At 34.8% G+C, this 13,445-nt stretch overlaps 1 protein-coding gene across 2 annotated transcripts in view; it reads left to right on the top strand.

The window, feature by feature from the left end:
- The window catches only part of LPGAT1 (lysophosphatidylglycerol acyltransferase 1), a 122,725-nt gene that overhangs the window by 76,702 nt on the left and 32,578 nt on the right, over nt 1-13,445 (top strand). For both annotated transcript variants that reach the window (XM_035010494.1, XM_035010493.1), the window contains exons 4-6: nt 4,337-4,432; nt 7,437-7,710; nt 11,294-11,420. In XM_035010494.1, coding sequence (XP_034866385.1) covers nt 4,337-4,432; nt 7,437-7,710; nt 11,294-11,420 — 497 coding nt within the window. The remainder of the gene's footprint in view (nt 1-4,336; nt 4,433-7,436; nt 7,711-11,293; nt 11,421-13,445) is intronic.

Genomic DNA, 13,445 nt, shown 5'->3' with positions numbered 1-13,445 from the left:
AGTAACTGGAAAATAATGTGGATGATATCTCCATAGAGCTATTTAAAAAAGTAATTGAGGCAAAATCAGAGTTAAGATGTTCAGATTGGGGGCTGTCTTGAGGTGAATTGGTGGGTTACTAGTTTGAAAAATACAGACACAAAAAGCAGTATTGTTTAAGATAGAAGAGTTTAGTTGGTCAGTGAATTAGATGATCTTGGGGCTCTTTATCCAGAAGAAAAAAAAAACGTAAATATTTTGGATTTCCTTTATAAAGCAAATTGAAAGGAAAGATATTAGGCCCATTTTATTAAGTGTTACTAGGCTATGTATGAACCGTTGGTTTTACATGGCTTCTGTTGGTAACTAAAATACATCTATCAACTGGGTGGGTTTAAAATAAATTCAGTTTTGAATTTATATAATAAATTTATGTTATAAATTAACATTAAAGTAATAAGTAATAAATTAGCATTAAAAGAATTATCACCTTAGAACTTAAAGAGGTTGTGTTCATAGAAAACTAAATAGAAAGTGTATAAATTAATGGAGTTAGTATTTATCGTAATAGTAAAGAAACAAACCCATAGGGGTGCCTGGGTGGCTCAGTCGTTAAGCGTCTGCCTTCGGCTCAGGTCATGATCCCAGGGTGCTGGGATCGAGCCCCGCATCGGGCTCCCTGCTCTGCAGGAAGCCTGCTTCTCCCTCTCCCACTCCCCCTGCTTGTGTTCCCTCTCTTGCTGTCTCTCTCTCTCTCTGTCAAATAAATAAAATAAAATAAAATAAACAAACCCATAGATGTTTATTAAGTGCTTCATATTCATGGTCAGTGACTGTAAGGATTGAACACCATCCTGTAAGATACTGTCCTCTCAAAGGAGCTAACAGTCCAACATTGATGGAAGGAAAGTGTAGTGAACAGTACTTAATTGCAAAGTGAAAGGTATTTAGTGGAGGGTGAGCTCCCCATGTATGACAGGTATAGAAAACTTTGTAGAAGGGAAAGGACATAAACTTGGCCTAGTTAGAGTGGTGAAGCAAGGGCCTTCTTCCTTAGTGAAACAGTCTTGGCCAGAGCACCAAAGCAAACTAAGCCTGGTATGTTTAGTTCCTAGAGATTTTGATTCAGTAGGTCAGGGTGAGGGGTCAGAAAATGAAGTGAGAGTAAAGTAAAATATGCTTGACTATTGTAGAATCTGTTTTTCATGTTTATCTGAAAAGCAGAGGCATAATCTTGCTGGAATGTGGAATAAATTCAATCCTTTCTTATATTCAGAATCTTGAACTGTTAAAAGAGTATCACTGTATAAATGTATTTGCACTTATAATAATATTTATTACTTGTGATGATGTTAAAATTTTGTAAAGCCTAGTTTATTTAGTTTTCATCAAAGAGAATCCCCAATTAACATTTTTATTCTTACTGATATGGTCATTACATTCATAGTGATTTTTCTGAGGGTTTACAGCGTCCTTAATTGGTTTTTGAATTTCAAAGAATGATTACAATGGTCAGTATAAATATGCCTAACTTAATCACTCTCACCCAAGTTTGGCATGGATGATAACTGTATTAACTAGAATATTAGGTAATCTGAAATTCACCAATTATGTGGACAAAAGAAAATTTGTCTTATTTGTTTGCTTTTGTAAAAAGATTTCTGTTAGTATGACTTAGGTTCATTTTTCTGTCCAGAGTAATTTTGTTTTTATTTTCAGATGAGTTATACTAAACATTTTTATTATGATCTGATATTAGTGAATAATTTGAAATCTTGAGGAATTTTTTTGTCTTCTTTCATAAAGGAGTAATTGAGAAATATAAAGCTGGAAGCATCATAATCTCTCCCTCCTGCCTAATATCAATAGGGCAATACTAATTTATATATATATATATATATATATATTTTAAAGATTTTATTTATTTATTTGACAGAGAGAGAGATAGCGAGAGCAGGAACACAAGCAAGGGGGAGTGGGAGAGGGAGAAGCAGGCTTCCTGCCGAGCAGGGAGCCCGATGCGGGACTCGATCCCAGGACCCTGGGATCATGACTTGAGCCGAAGGCAGACGCTTAACGACTGAGCCACCCAGGCGCCCAATACTAATTTATATTTACCAGTAAGAATGTTTACTTGACTTATTGCACACTCCGTGGGTACATTCAAAGAAAGAAGGCTAATGCTAAATTGTGGGCCAATTAAAAAATATTAGTTTAATGGCAATATGTGAGTGTAACATAGCTTTTGGAATTCAGGAGACTTCTTGTAGCACCCTTCAGTGTTAGCGGGGGTCCCGTTGGCCCATTGGTAGGACAACACTGTTTTCCTGAACTGTCCTGGGCATTGCTGGATGTTTTCCATACCTGACTGCTACCCACTAAATGCTGGTAGCACGCCCTACCTACCCTTTGTGACAACCCAAATTGTCCTTTAAACAGGAGAACCATTGACTTAACTATACTTTCAGAAGGATATGAAGAACGTAGTCCTTCATGTAAGCCTCTCTAGATTTTTTGATATGTAGAAAACCCATGCTTCCAGATAAAGACTAATTGACGTGGGCCAATTCTGTTTCTTGGAATTACCTAACAGAGCTCTGAGTGACAGACCTATGAAACACTGAGAGTTGCTTCAGGCAGCTGGTGTTTACTGGCCCGCTTTTGAGGAATATGAAACAAAGGATTCATTGTATTTTCCAAATGTGCTGGTACCTTTTAAATAAGTATCTGTGAATTGAGTCATACCCTTTTATGACAAATGATGATAAAACTAAGAATTTTTATTTCTGTCAAAAGAACTTTATTAGACATATAATAAACATTTATTGACTTGTAACATTTCCCCTAAAATAAGTTGGGACAGAATTATGCATACAAATCTCAGAAGATAGCTTGGCTGCCTTACGAATGGATTTGTTTTAGGTGACCCTTCTAACTGAAGAGATAAATCCACTGTAAATGTAAGGTTAAACATAAAAACTAGTGGCTTTAGCATTGGTATTTTAAACCCAGAAACCAATAAATTGCCACTAAACTTCATACTGTGTATAAAGCTCAAGTATTTTATAGGTTGAAGCGACTTGCTTTTTGTTTTGTTCCTTGGGACACTTTACAGCAAATTCCATTTAGTTCAAATCTCAATTTATTTAAACAAAGTAATCATCATTACAAAGCAAAACAAGACTGAAAAATGAGATGTTGGCAATCATTTTATTCTGTATTAATTGCCTTGGGGAATCACTTCTTCACTGGGCATGTATTTTTATTTTTTAAAGGGATTTAACATAGTAAAGCTGATGGACTAGGAGTTGTGTAGTTGAACTATATAGTGATGCTGAAAAATTAAGGCATAAGCTTTAATATTATATTATTTGTCAGCTTTTATAATGTTTTTGTAAAAGCACCAGCGATGTCAGTGCTTATTTTTTTCCTAATATGTAAGTTCATATAATTTGGTGCTTCGAGATGAAGTTTACATGTGTTATTCCCATAGAAACCAAAGTAGAGCTCTATTGCATTCTTAATTGAGGCTGTAGCTTTTAATGAATTTATTTAAGGATTATAATGAGGAATGCCATTTCCTCAGCAGGGAGGAACAATTAACTGGCTTATTAATTAGACCCCTATTTACACTTACTTTTAATTTTGAAATTTGTTTGAAATAAAGTCTTGCTCTAAAATGAGTATTACTTTTTTTTTTTTAATCAGCAAGGGATACTATTTCTGTGTTTAAGAACTGAGGTGCTATAAATATTTTTATGCTGGCAAAGAGTATGGCCTTGCATAAACTAACAAATATTCTTAACATAATCTAATGCATAAATCATTTTATGAAATGAATTTTGAATGTTCTTTTATTTTGGACATTTTTGTACTTTTATAAAATTTTATAGTTTTACATTTATAATTTATAATTTTTAATATTTTAGCCATTAAGGTAAAGTCACATTTTTATAAAGCTTTAGTGCTTATTAATTAAACTTATAGCCCTCATTTGATGACTTCATTTTATTGTTTCAAAATAATTTTACAAGTTATATAAGAATTACCAGAGACTTTGTTTAGGGTAGAACAAATTTGGAATCATTAAGTCCAAATTTAAGAAGTTAATTCAGTTTTACTTGTTACACCGCAATATATATCCCTCAGACCTGGGATTTCAAGACTTGGAATCAAGACCAGTAATTTTTCATGGAGACTTGGTGCTTTAATTGTAGAAATAAACACCAGATTTAAAATATTTAGGTTAATTAAGAGGATGCTTAGATGGTTATATTTAAAACTTAGAGCCCTGGCTAGACTATAGCAGGTTTCTTCTACTTAACATGTAATTATTTCTTGCTTTTAAATATTTTAGGTTGTTGCTCAAATGATGTGGTTGATGGATCATATTTTTAAGTACACAAACTTTGGAATTGTTTCTCTAATTCACGGAGACTTCTTTATAAGACAGGTGAGTAATGAGCATTCCTTTTTCACAGTGAAAGCCTGATCAAAGTGATCCTTTATTATAAACATAGGCATACCCAAACCAATTATAATAGAGAGAGCTCTGGTATCTCAGGGAGCTCTTCCTCTGAATCTTTGTTCTCTGAAACATTTATTTCAATCTGAATTTCAACATTTATATGCTCAAGCAGTAAAATGGTGACATTGCAAATATTCTAATCTCTACCCTCCTCATCCCATCTAAACAGTACAATGTTTAGTAAAGATTTATCAAGCACCTGCCACATTCTCAGCTCTTCTGCTTCTTAGCTATGTGAATCAGGCAAGTTATTTAAACTTTCCAAGTTTTCTGATTTTTCAGATGAGAATAAGAGGTACTGCCCTCATAGGGTGGGGTTAAATGAAATAATACACTCAGAACAGTGCCTGCTCCCCTCTTCATCATTTTTATCATGATTACCACTATCATCATCATCTGTATTTTCACTGTTATTTTTATTGACAAGTCACTGTTACATGATAGAGAAGGTATCTAAATTGCCAGTAGGTGGGTAGGTAGGTAGGTAGATAGAAAGGTAGACAGAAAGATAGAAAAGGAAAGGAAAGGAAGAAAGAAAGAGGAAGGAAGGAAGGAAGGAAAGGAAGAAAGAAAGGGAGAAAGAAAGAAAGGCAGAAGAACGTATTTTGGGAATTCATAGTAGGAAAAGTGACTCCATCAGATTTTTATGAACTCAGAAAAACTTTAGAGAAGAATAAGTATGAGTTTGATAAGAGGAAAGTAGATTGAGAATGGTTCCCAAGGATCAGGGGTAAGTTTAGTTAGTGTAGGAGGAAGAATCATACCCTCTTACCAAGTCAACACTACATTATGGTATTTCCCTGGTATGCTACTGGTATCATATGCTTGATTTTCTCAAAAACTGAAATAAGATACGCAAGAGTTTTTACGTATGATAATGCCGCACTTATCTGATATTTATATATTTAGCAGCTTCAGCCTTGCACATATAAGTACTTAATGAATAACTGGTGAATCTGATTAGGCCTCATCTGAGAATCACAAATTCAGAAATAAGCTGGAAGCGTATAGAGAAACTTCTAAGGTGTCTGTAGGTGTCACAAAACACATATACTTTACTCCAGACACTTTTATGTACAGAACATTTTGTTTTTCACATGCTGTGCAATGATCTAGTTTCTTCTGGAAATACTCTTGGTTCTTCTGAACAGAAAGATGAATGAAAGCATTGCACTGGAACCTCAGGAGAAAGTGGCAATGGGGATTGGCCACAAGGTTGAGACAAAATAAACAGTGATCGGAACAACTTAACAAGGAAATTAGCATAATACTTTGAGTACCACTGGAGGGGAAGAAGCAGAAGCAACCATTGCACCTTAGCAGCCTAGGGGAATGCAGAGCCCTCTCCATCATGAGAGTCTGAGGAAATTATCACAGTTATAACAATTGACCCTGTTGATGATCCTCAGGCATCACTAAATTATACTAAATGATCAATGTACTTTGAGGAGGTAAGTGTAGAAAATAATGTACTCCGAAACATTTTCCTTTTTATTGCAATGTAAAGTTTTACATACTTAAAGATTATATTTCAAAATTATCAGAAATATTGCAAGTTCATTTCTAAAGAGCAACCTTTTTCCCCCCTGATAGATAGTAATAAAAATCTGTAACATGAGGGGAGGGGAGAGAGAAAAAGTATTATTTTTAAAGAAAGTCTGTTGGACTTTACTACTAGATATTTCCAAGAATATAAAAATATTTTACATGCAGTCTTGGGAACTTAATAAATAAAGCTTAATCATGATCAGTTCAATTCAGTAAAATAAGAAAATGTTTTACTTGTTTTGCATTGGAGTACTTTAAAGACTGAATGCATACAAATTATTTTGGGGCCTTCTGTAATTGTGTTGGCTGGAAAATTATTAGTGAATCGACTATACTGAAAGGAAGAACCTTTGTAATATTTGTGGGTTTTGGGCTTTCCTACAAATTTTTCTGGATTCTTCTTTCAGTCTCCAAGTCATCCTCTTTCTTCTCTTTTCCTCACACTAAGGTCCAGTCCATTAGAATGGCCTGTTTGCTCTACTTTCAGACTCTCCTGAATGTATCCACTTTTCATCAATACACCATAGTCCGATCTCATCACACCCCCTTGCCTGGACTTAAAATAGTCTCCTGACTTATCTGCTGGAGTCTGTCACTGGAGCCAGCAGATTTTTTTTTTTTTTATGTAAATAAGAGCATGACCCTCCCTTGTTCAAAACCACCCATTGACTTCTCATCCCAAACTACTTACCAAGTTCAAGGCCTTTCCTCTCTGTCCCCCACCTCTCTCTGCAATTTCCTCTCCTACCACTGTCTTCCTCACTCCTTACACATCAGCCACACTGGCCTTGGTACTGCTCTTGGAACATCCATCTCAGGGCCTTTGTCCTTTCTGTTCTTGTCACCTGGAGAGCTCTGCCTCTCCTTTCCACTTGACTGGTTCCCTCCCATTACCAGCTCACTGGGGCTATTCTTCCTGACCTCATTGACCTTCTCTATCCTCTTTCTCTTCCTAACACATCACTGTCTGAATTTACACTTTTTAGTTTTCTCTTTTCCACTCAGGTAAGCTCCATGAGGGTCTCTTACCTACTTTTCTATCTCCAGCATGTAGGACCGTGCCTGCCAAGTAGTAGGCACTGAGTGCTCACTTTCTCCTGAGGTTCCAATGCAAGGCTTCAGTAGTCACTGAACTGATGAGTAGACTCTCAGGGGCAATTAGAGCAATTTTTTTTTTTTTTTTGCTTCTGGAGTGCTAATGTCATGTAAGTGCTAATCACTTCTTTTCACCACTGTGGTCAAAGGGGGAAGTACATGGGGGGAAATTGCTCTTCTAGTCTATGAGTGGGATTTACTTTAGAAGCTGTTATTTCTATTTAATTTTATGGTATTTTAATATCAAATGTGCCTATTCTTATTATATGTGTGTCTGCCTTCTTAGGGAAAATCTCATCGTGACCAGCAGCTTCTTCTTCTCAAAAAGCACCTAGAAGAGAATTATAGGAACAGAGATCGAAAATGGATTGTTTTGTTTCCAGAAGGGGGCTTCCTCAGGAAGAGGCGAGAAACAAGTCAAGCATTTGCCAAAAAAAATAACTTGCCATTTCTTACACATGTCACTCTGCCAAGGATTGGAGCAACAAACATTATCTTGAGTGCACTTGTCGCACGACAGGAAAATGGAAGTCCCGCAGGAGGAGATGCTAAAGAATTAGGTATGATGGCTTTTAGCACTTTTTCTTTTGTCGGAACTCCGGATTCTCTGGAGTTCCGAAAGATAACATTATTGTTCTTTTTTATATTTATAATTTTTGTCAAACAGAAATAATAGGGAGAAGATGCAAATTTAATTTTTTAATGTTTCTATTTACAGAAGTTAGTTCATGCTTACAATAATTTATTCGAATAATGCAAAATGCATAAAGTCAAAGGTGGCTTTCCCTTACCCCACCTACCTTTACTCTTGGCCATTCCCACTGTAGTAAACATTCCTATAAATATCTTCATATATTTGTGGAAGTATAGTCTGGAGTATAGATTCCTAGCAGTGGAATTGCTAGCTTAGAGGTACAGGAATAGAAATCACTAATTTGAAAAACTAATCATAGATATGCAAATGCAAATTGTAATAATGTATATTTTTTTCATTTATCAAATTTAGAAAGTTTTTTTGGTTTGCTTTTAATACAGAGTATGAACTTAATGCAGTTTGACAGTGTTTATTAAGAGCCTTCAGGTGTTGATAAATGACTCCATTATTCCACTACAAATAATACTTATCAAAAGGAAATAATAAGACATACATGGTAAAGAGGTTTATCACAGCATTATTTTTATTTATTTATCTATTTATTCATTATTTTCACAATTTTTTTTTTAAAGATTTTATTTTTTTATTTGAGAGAGAATGAGAGACAGAGAGCACGAGAGGGAAGAGGGCAGAGGGAGAAGCAGACCCCCTGCCGAGCAGGGAGCCCGATGTGGGACTCGATCCCGGGACTCCAGGATCATGACCCGAGCCGAAGGCAGTCGCTTAACCAACTGAGCCACCCAGGCGCCCCACAATTATTTTTAATAGCAAAAAATTGGAAATAGCCAGAAGGGAGAAGAGACAAGTAATTATCAAATATCCATCCAACACAGTACAACACAGCCATTACAAATGATGTTTATAGAGAATTTTTATGTCTTGGAAAGTGCTTATGCTCTATCATGTTCATGGAGTGGAAGAACATACAACTCTTGTGAAACTGTTGTGAGCTCAAATATGTCAACAATAAGCAGTGGAAAATGAGTGAAAGGAAAGATCCCAAATGTCAGCAGTGATTGCCTCTCTGAGTGGTAACATTATGGATGATCTCCCCCCATTTCTGAATACTTCTGATTTTTTTAAAAAATAATGAGTATGTATTACTTTTACAGCCAGGAAAAAGCAAACCATACTCAAAGATGCAACTGTTTTGGAGATAGCCTGGAGAACTGTGAAGGTTTGCAGAATTGTGCCAATAGCATGAAGACTCTTTTGAATTTATCTGAGACACTGTGAAATTGGATGATAAATGATAAATTAAAAGACTGAAAGAAACCCACTAGGCCTGTTTCCTCAGTAGTATTTTGCTATTTAAAAAAATATATTCTTTAGATAAAATAAAAATGGAAATGATTGGCCCTCAGAAATAGTGTTTTTAATGATGGTTAGGACCAGACATAGAGATAATGCCTGTAGGACTGCACTGAGTTTTCCTTTCATTTTTTTTTTTTTTAAGCAGCTGCTTGGCAGTCAGCTCTCTTAATCTTTCATCATCTATTAAAAAGACAAATTGAAAGAGTCTTTTAATAGAAAAGGAAAGTTCAGAATAGCTTCAGACAGACACAGTGGCAATGTCAGCCAAGCCAAAGCTTGAAGGCAAAGATCTTCCAAATAGGATTAGTTGCACTAATAAAGACTGCTGTTTTTTTAAACAGTTTTGCCCAGTCAATGATACCCTAGATCGCAAGGGTAGGGGCTGTTGTGATATTGATCACACAATCATGAAGAAAATGTTTTTTCTCTTGGAGAGAAACGATTTCTTTTTATAAAAAAAGCAAAGTAGTTTATTATTTATCTTACCTTGGTTAGAATTTTTATTCTAGGGGCTTAGGAAAAGTTATAAGAAATTCTAGAAAGTTACATACCCCAAAACTAATTTCACTTGTATTTTACCATTTTATTCTCTATGTTTTGGTATTTTGTATTTTTTTTCTCTAGCGTTCATATTTACTATTTAGTGTTCCAAATATGCCTTCATCTCTGTTTTAATATATGATCCATATACTGGGGCGCCCAGGTGGCTCAGTTGGTTGAGCATCTGACTTGATCTTGGCTCAGGTCTTGATCTCAGGGTTGTGGGTTGGGCCCCACATTGGGCCCCACGCTGGGTGTGGAACCTACTTATAAAAAAAAAATTTTAAAAAAATATATAATCCATATACATATCAAAATTGTGTCTGATTAATTTTAAAAGGATTTAAAAGGGTTAGTATTTTTTGTTTATTGTATGATTTAATAGATATTAAACTGAACTCTGGTGATTTTTCCCAATAATTTTATTATAAAAATTTTCAAGCATACATAAGAAGTTGAAAGAATTTTATAGTTAATATCCATTAGCTGACTAACTAGATTCTATAATTAACATTTTACTGTATTTGCTTTATTGTATCTTTTTCCATCCTTCTATCAATCCATTAGTCCATCGTGTTTGTTTTTAATGCAATCAAAGTAAGTTGCAGACATCATTATACTTTACTCCTAAACATTTCAGCATGAACATCACTGATAGCTTGTTAAAATGTGTTTCTTTACATAAACTCTGTTCCCTTAGCAATAGGTTATTTAAATTTTTTTTATTTATTTCTATGAGTATTTTTCCCCTTCAGAATATTTCTAAAATTTTTTAAAGCTTAAGGTCACTTTTTAGTTATTGATGTACAAAAGTAAAATATCATTGATTCTTAATACACATTTAGACTTATGTTTGAGAATAAGTTTTATTTTTTTAGAGCTCTCTTAAATACTTCAAATAAAGGGCAGACTGTCACCCAAGACTGGCTATCAGCATTCTCTGTGTGGATTCCCCTCTTGATTCTTGTTCAACTTTGTACTCCATGCTGGGAATAAAAGCAGCGTGCCAACAACCAAAGTAAACAGAGCTTTCCCACAGCCTCTTAAAATAGTAATTACCTGTCATACCTACCAAAGAGTGGACAGTTTTACTGTTTTATTTGCATAGAGCTAAAATGGGAGGGGATTTTTCTTTGTGTTAAATAAGAACAGCAACTGACAATCCGGTGTCAATAAAATGCTTAATTTGGGGCCTTATTCCAGTATTTATTAATGTCTTCAAAGTATCACAAATCTTGGTGTTTGCATTGTATTGTATTGTATTTGGTGAATGGATTTGTTTTATTTTGAAGTCTGTTTTTTTACTTTTGTGATGTCATACTTTAGCTTCTGACTTTTGAGTGATAAAATATAAATTAGACCTTGACAGTGCACTGTTGTATTGAATGCTTGAATGGTGCACATCCAATAAATAATAGTGCTCTGTTATTTGTTCATTTGTTTGAGATTCAGCAATTTCATATTAGGAAATGCTTGATATCATCCTAAGTATATCATATAGAATAGTGACACCAAAGTTCATCTGTTTTCATAAAGCAGAAGATACAGCAATATGCTTTACTTATACTGTATTATTTGTTGTATATAATACAAAAATTGATCCAGTTTTAAGTTGTTTTTTGCTTTGTCCTCAGAGAGCAAATCAAAAGGCCTCCAGTGGATAATAGATACGACTATAGCTTATCCCAAAGCTGAACCCATAGATATTCAAACCTGGATCCTTGGGTATAGGAAACCAACAGTCACACATGTACATTACAGGTAAGAAATTTGTGTTAGTAACCCAGCATATACCCAACAGAAAGTACTATCTCAAGACAGTGTGTTAATATTACGTTTTAATCAATAGTGAAAATAGTTGGCTCAAAATCATTCTTATGCTGACTTTTTAATATGAAAATATCATTTGAAGTAGTTATTTTCACTGAGGATAAAAGTCTCTAAAAATGGCATTCTGGAGGCATTGTGATTACTTGATTGCCTGACACTCTGAGCAAAAGTAATTAGAGGCGAACATCAAGCATAAATATATGCTCATTTGGGCTAAGCAGATTTGTATTAATAGAAGTGGAATTTGTTTTTAAATCATTGAGTCACATAAGATCTTCTAAATGATTAAATTGAGAATTTAGCTAAAACTTACACTTTAAAATTTTTTAATGTTTTAATATTTAACATTTTAATATATCATTTGCATGAACAACAGCAAAAACATTTATTGAATATTCTGTACCAGCTTCTTGAGATTTTTTTAATGTAGATTGGTTTTTATTTTTTAAATTTTTTATTTTTTTAAAAAAGATTTTATTTACTTATTTGACAGAGAGAGACACACAGTGAGAGAGGGAACACAAGCAGGGGGTGTGGGAGAGGGAGAAGCAGGCTTCCCACGGAGCAGAGAGCCCAATGTGGGGCTCGATCCCAGGACCCTGGGATCATGACCTGAGCCAAAGGCAGATGCTTAATGACTGAGCCACCCAGGCTCCCCTAGATTGCTTTTTAAAAAGGTTTTTATATTAAAGCACGATGCTGATGAAGCCTGGGTAGATTTGACCACTTTATAAGCCATTTGTATTTTACTCTGTTTCCTGGTCAAAGAGCTCAACTCCTGGCAACTCAGTTACAAAGTGGGTGTTGTGTAAGACTGATGAATCACAGACCTTTACCCGTGAAACAAATAATACATTATATGTTAATTTAAAAAAACAAGCAACAAAGTGAGCAGTTGGTCCCCGAGAAGTTCACAATTGCCACAAAAGCCCTCAATTCAAGAGGAAAACTACTCAAATTACATACTCATTGAGAGTAAATAGGTACATGTTTTCATATGTATAAACCATCATAGTTTTACAAATAGAAGTACAACATTGGAATAATTTGAAACTAAAGTTTTAAAACTTAAATATTACAATTTGGGTTTTTGGTATGGAAGCAATAACTAGAAAATTACAGTTGATTCTGCTATGTGACTTACATTGCTAAATGGTGAAGTTCATGTGTGACCGCACTGACTCCATCCATTCCACGTATGCTGTCCATTTTACTTACTAAGCACTTAACTGTGTATAAGGCAGTATGCTAGGCCCTGACAGAATTTCTCCAGGAACAGTTTTATTTTCATATATACGAAGCTTATCTAGCCTTCAGTAAATTTTTAAATTGTAATCTATAAATGAAACTCAATTCTGGTGCCCAAACCCAAAATAACTGACTCTTGGTTAAAAGTTTTAGATGCATGTAGATTGTATTTGCATTGGATATATGTAGATCTTCCTAGCACATCATACCCAAAAGGAACTGAGACAAGGAAGAAACACTAATTATATAAGCATTCTATTATAGTTGACCCTTTCTTTTTTAACCAATAAAAAGAAAACAGTTTTAGTTTATAGATGAAAAAAATGAATGGAATCATAAAGGATCTAAGAAATTAAAGCAATGTCCATTTTTCGCAAAATTATTTTAACAGGAGTAAGTTCAAGGTCTTTAAATTCACTTTAAGTAGGGTTTCTTAACCTGGATGGACCTGAGAATTTTTTTTTCCCCCTCAAAATCAGATGTTACTTTAATTTAAAACATTTTTTTATTTGAGTGTGGTGGACACACACTGCCTCGTTGGCCTCAGGGTCCAAACACAGTGATTCAGCTTCTCTGTGCGTTATGCTCAGCACAAGTGCAGCTGCTGTCTGGCCTCAGAGAGTTTTCTAGCCCAATCTCTGTGCAAAATATTGTGTACGTCTGCAGTTTTCTGCAGAGAAGTTTCACAGCTTTCGATCTAGTCTCAAA

The sequence above is a fragment of the Mirounga leonina genome, unplaced genomic scaffold, assembly GCF_011800145.1.
Source record: "Mirounga leonina isolate KUSES-001 unplaced genomic scaffold, KU_Mleo_1.0 Mir_154, whole genome shotgun sequence".
Lineage (NCBI taxonomy): Eukaryota > Metazoa > Chordata > Mammalia > Carnivora > Phocidae > Mirounga > Mirounga leonina.
This window is presented reverse-complemented; position numbering and strand designations above follow the sequence as displayed.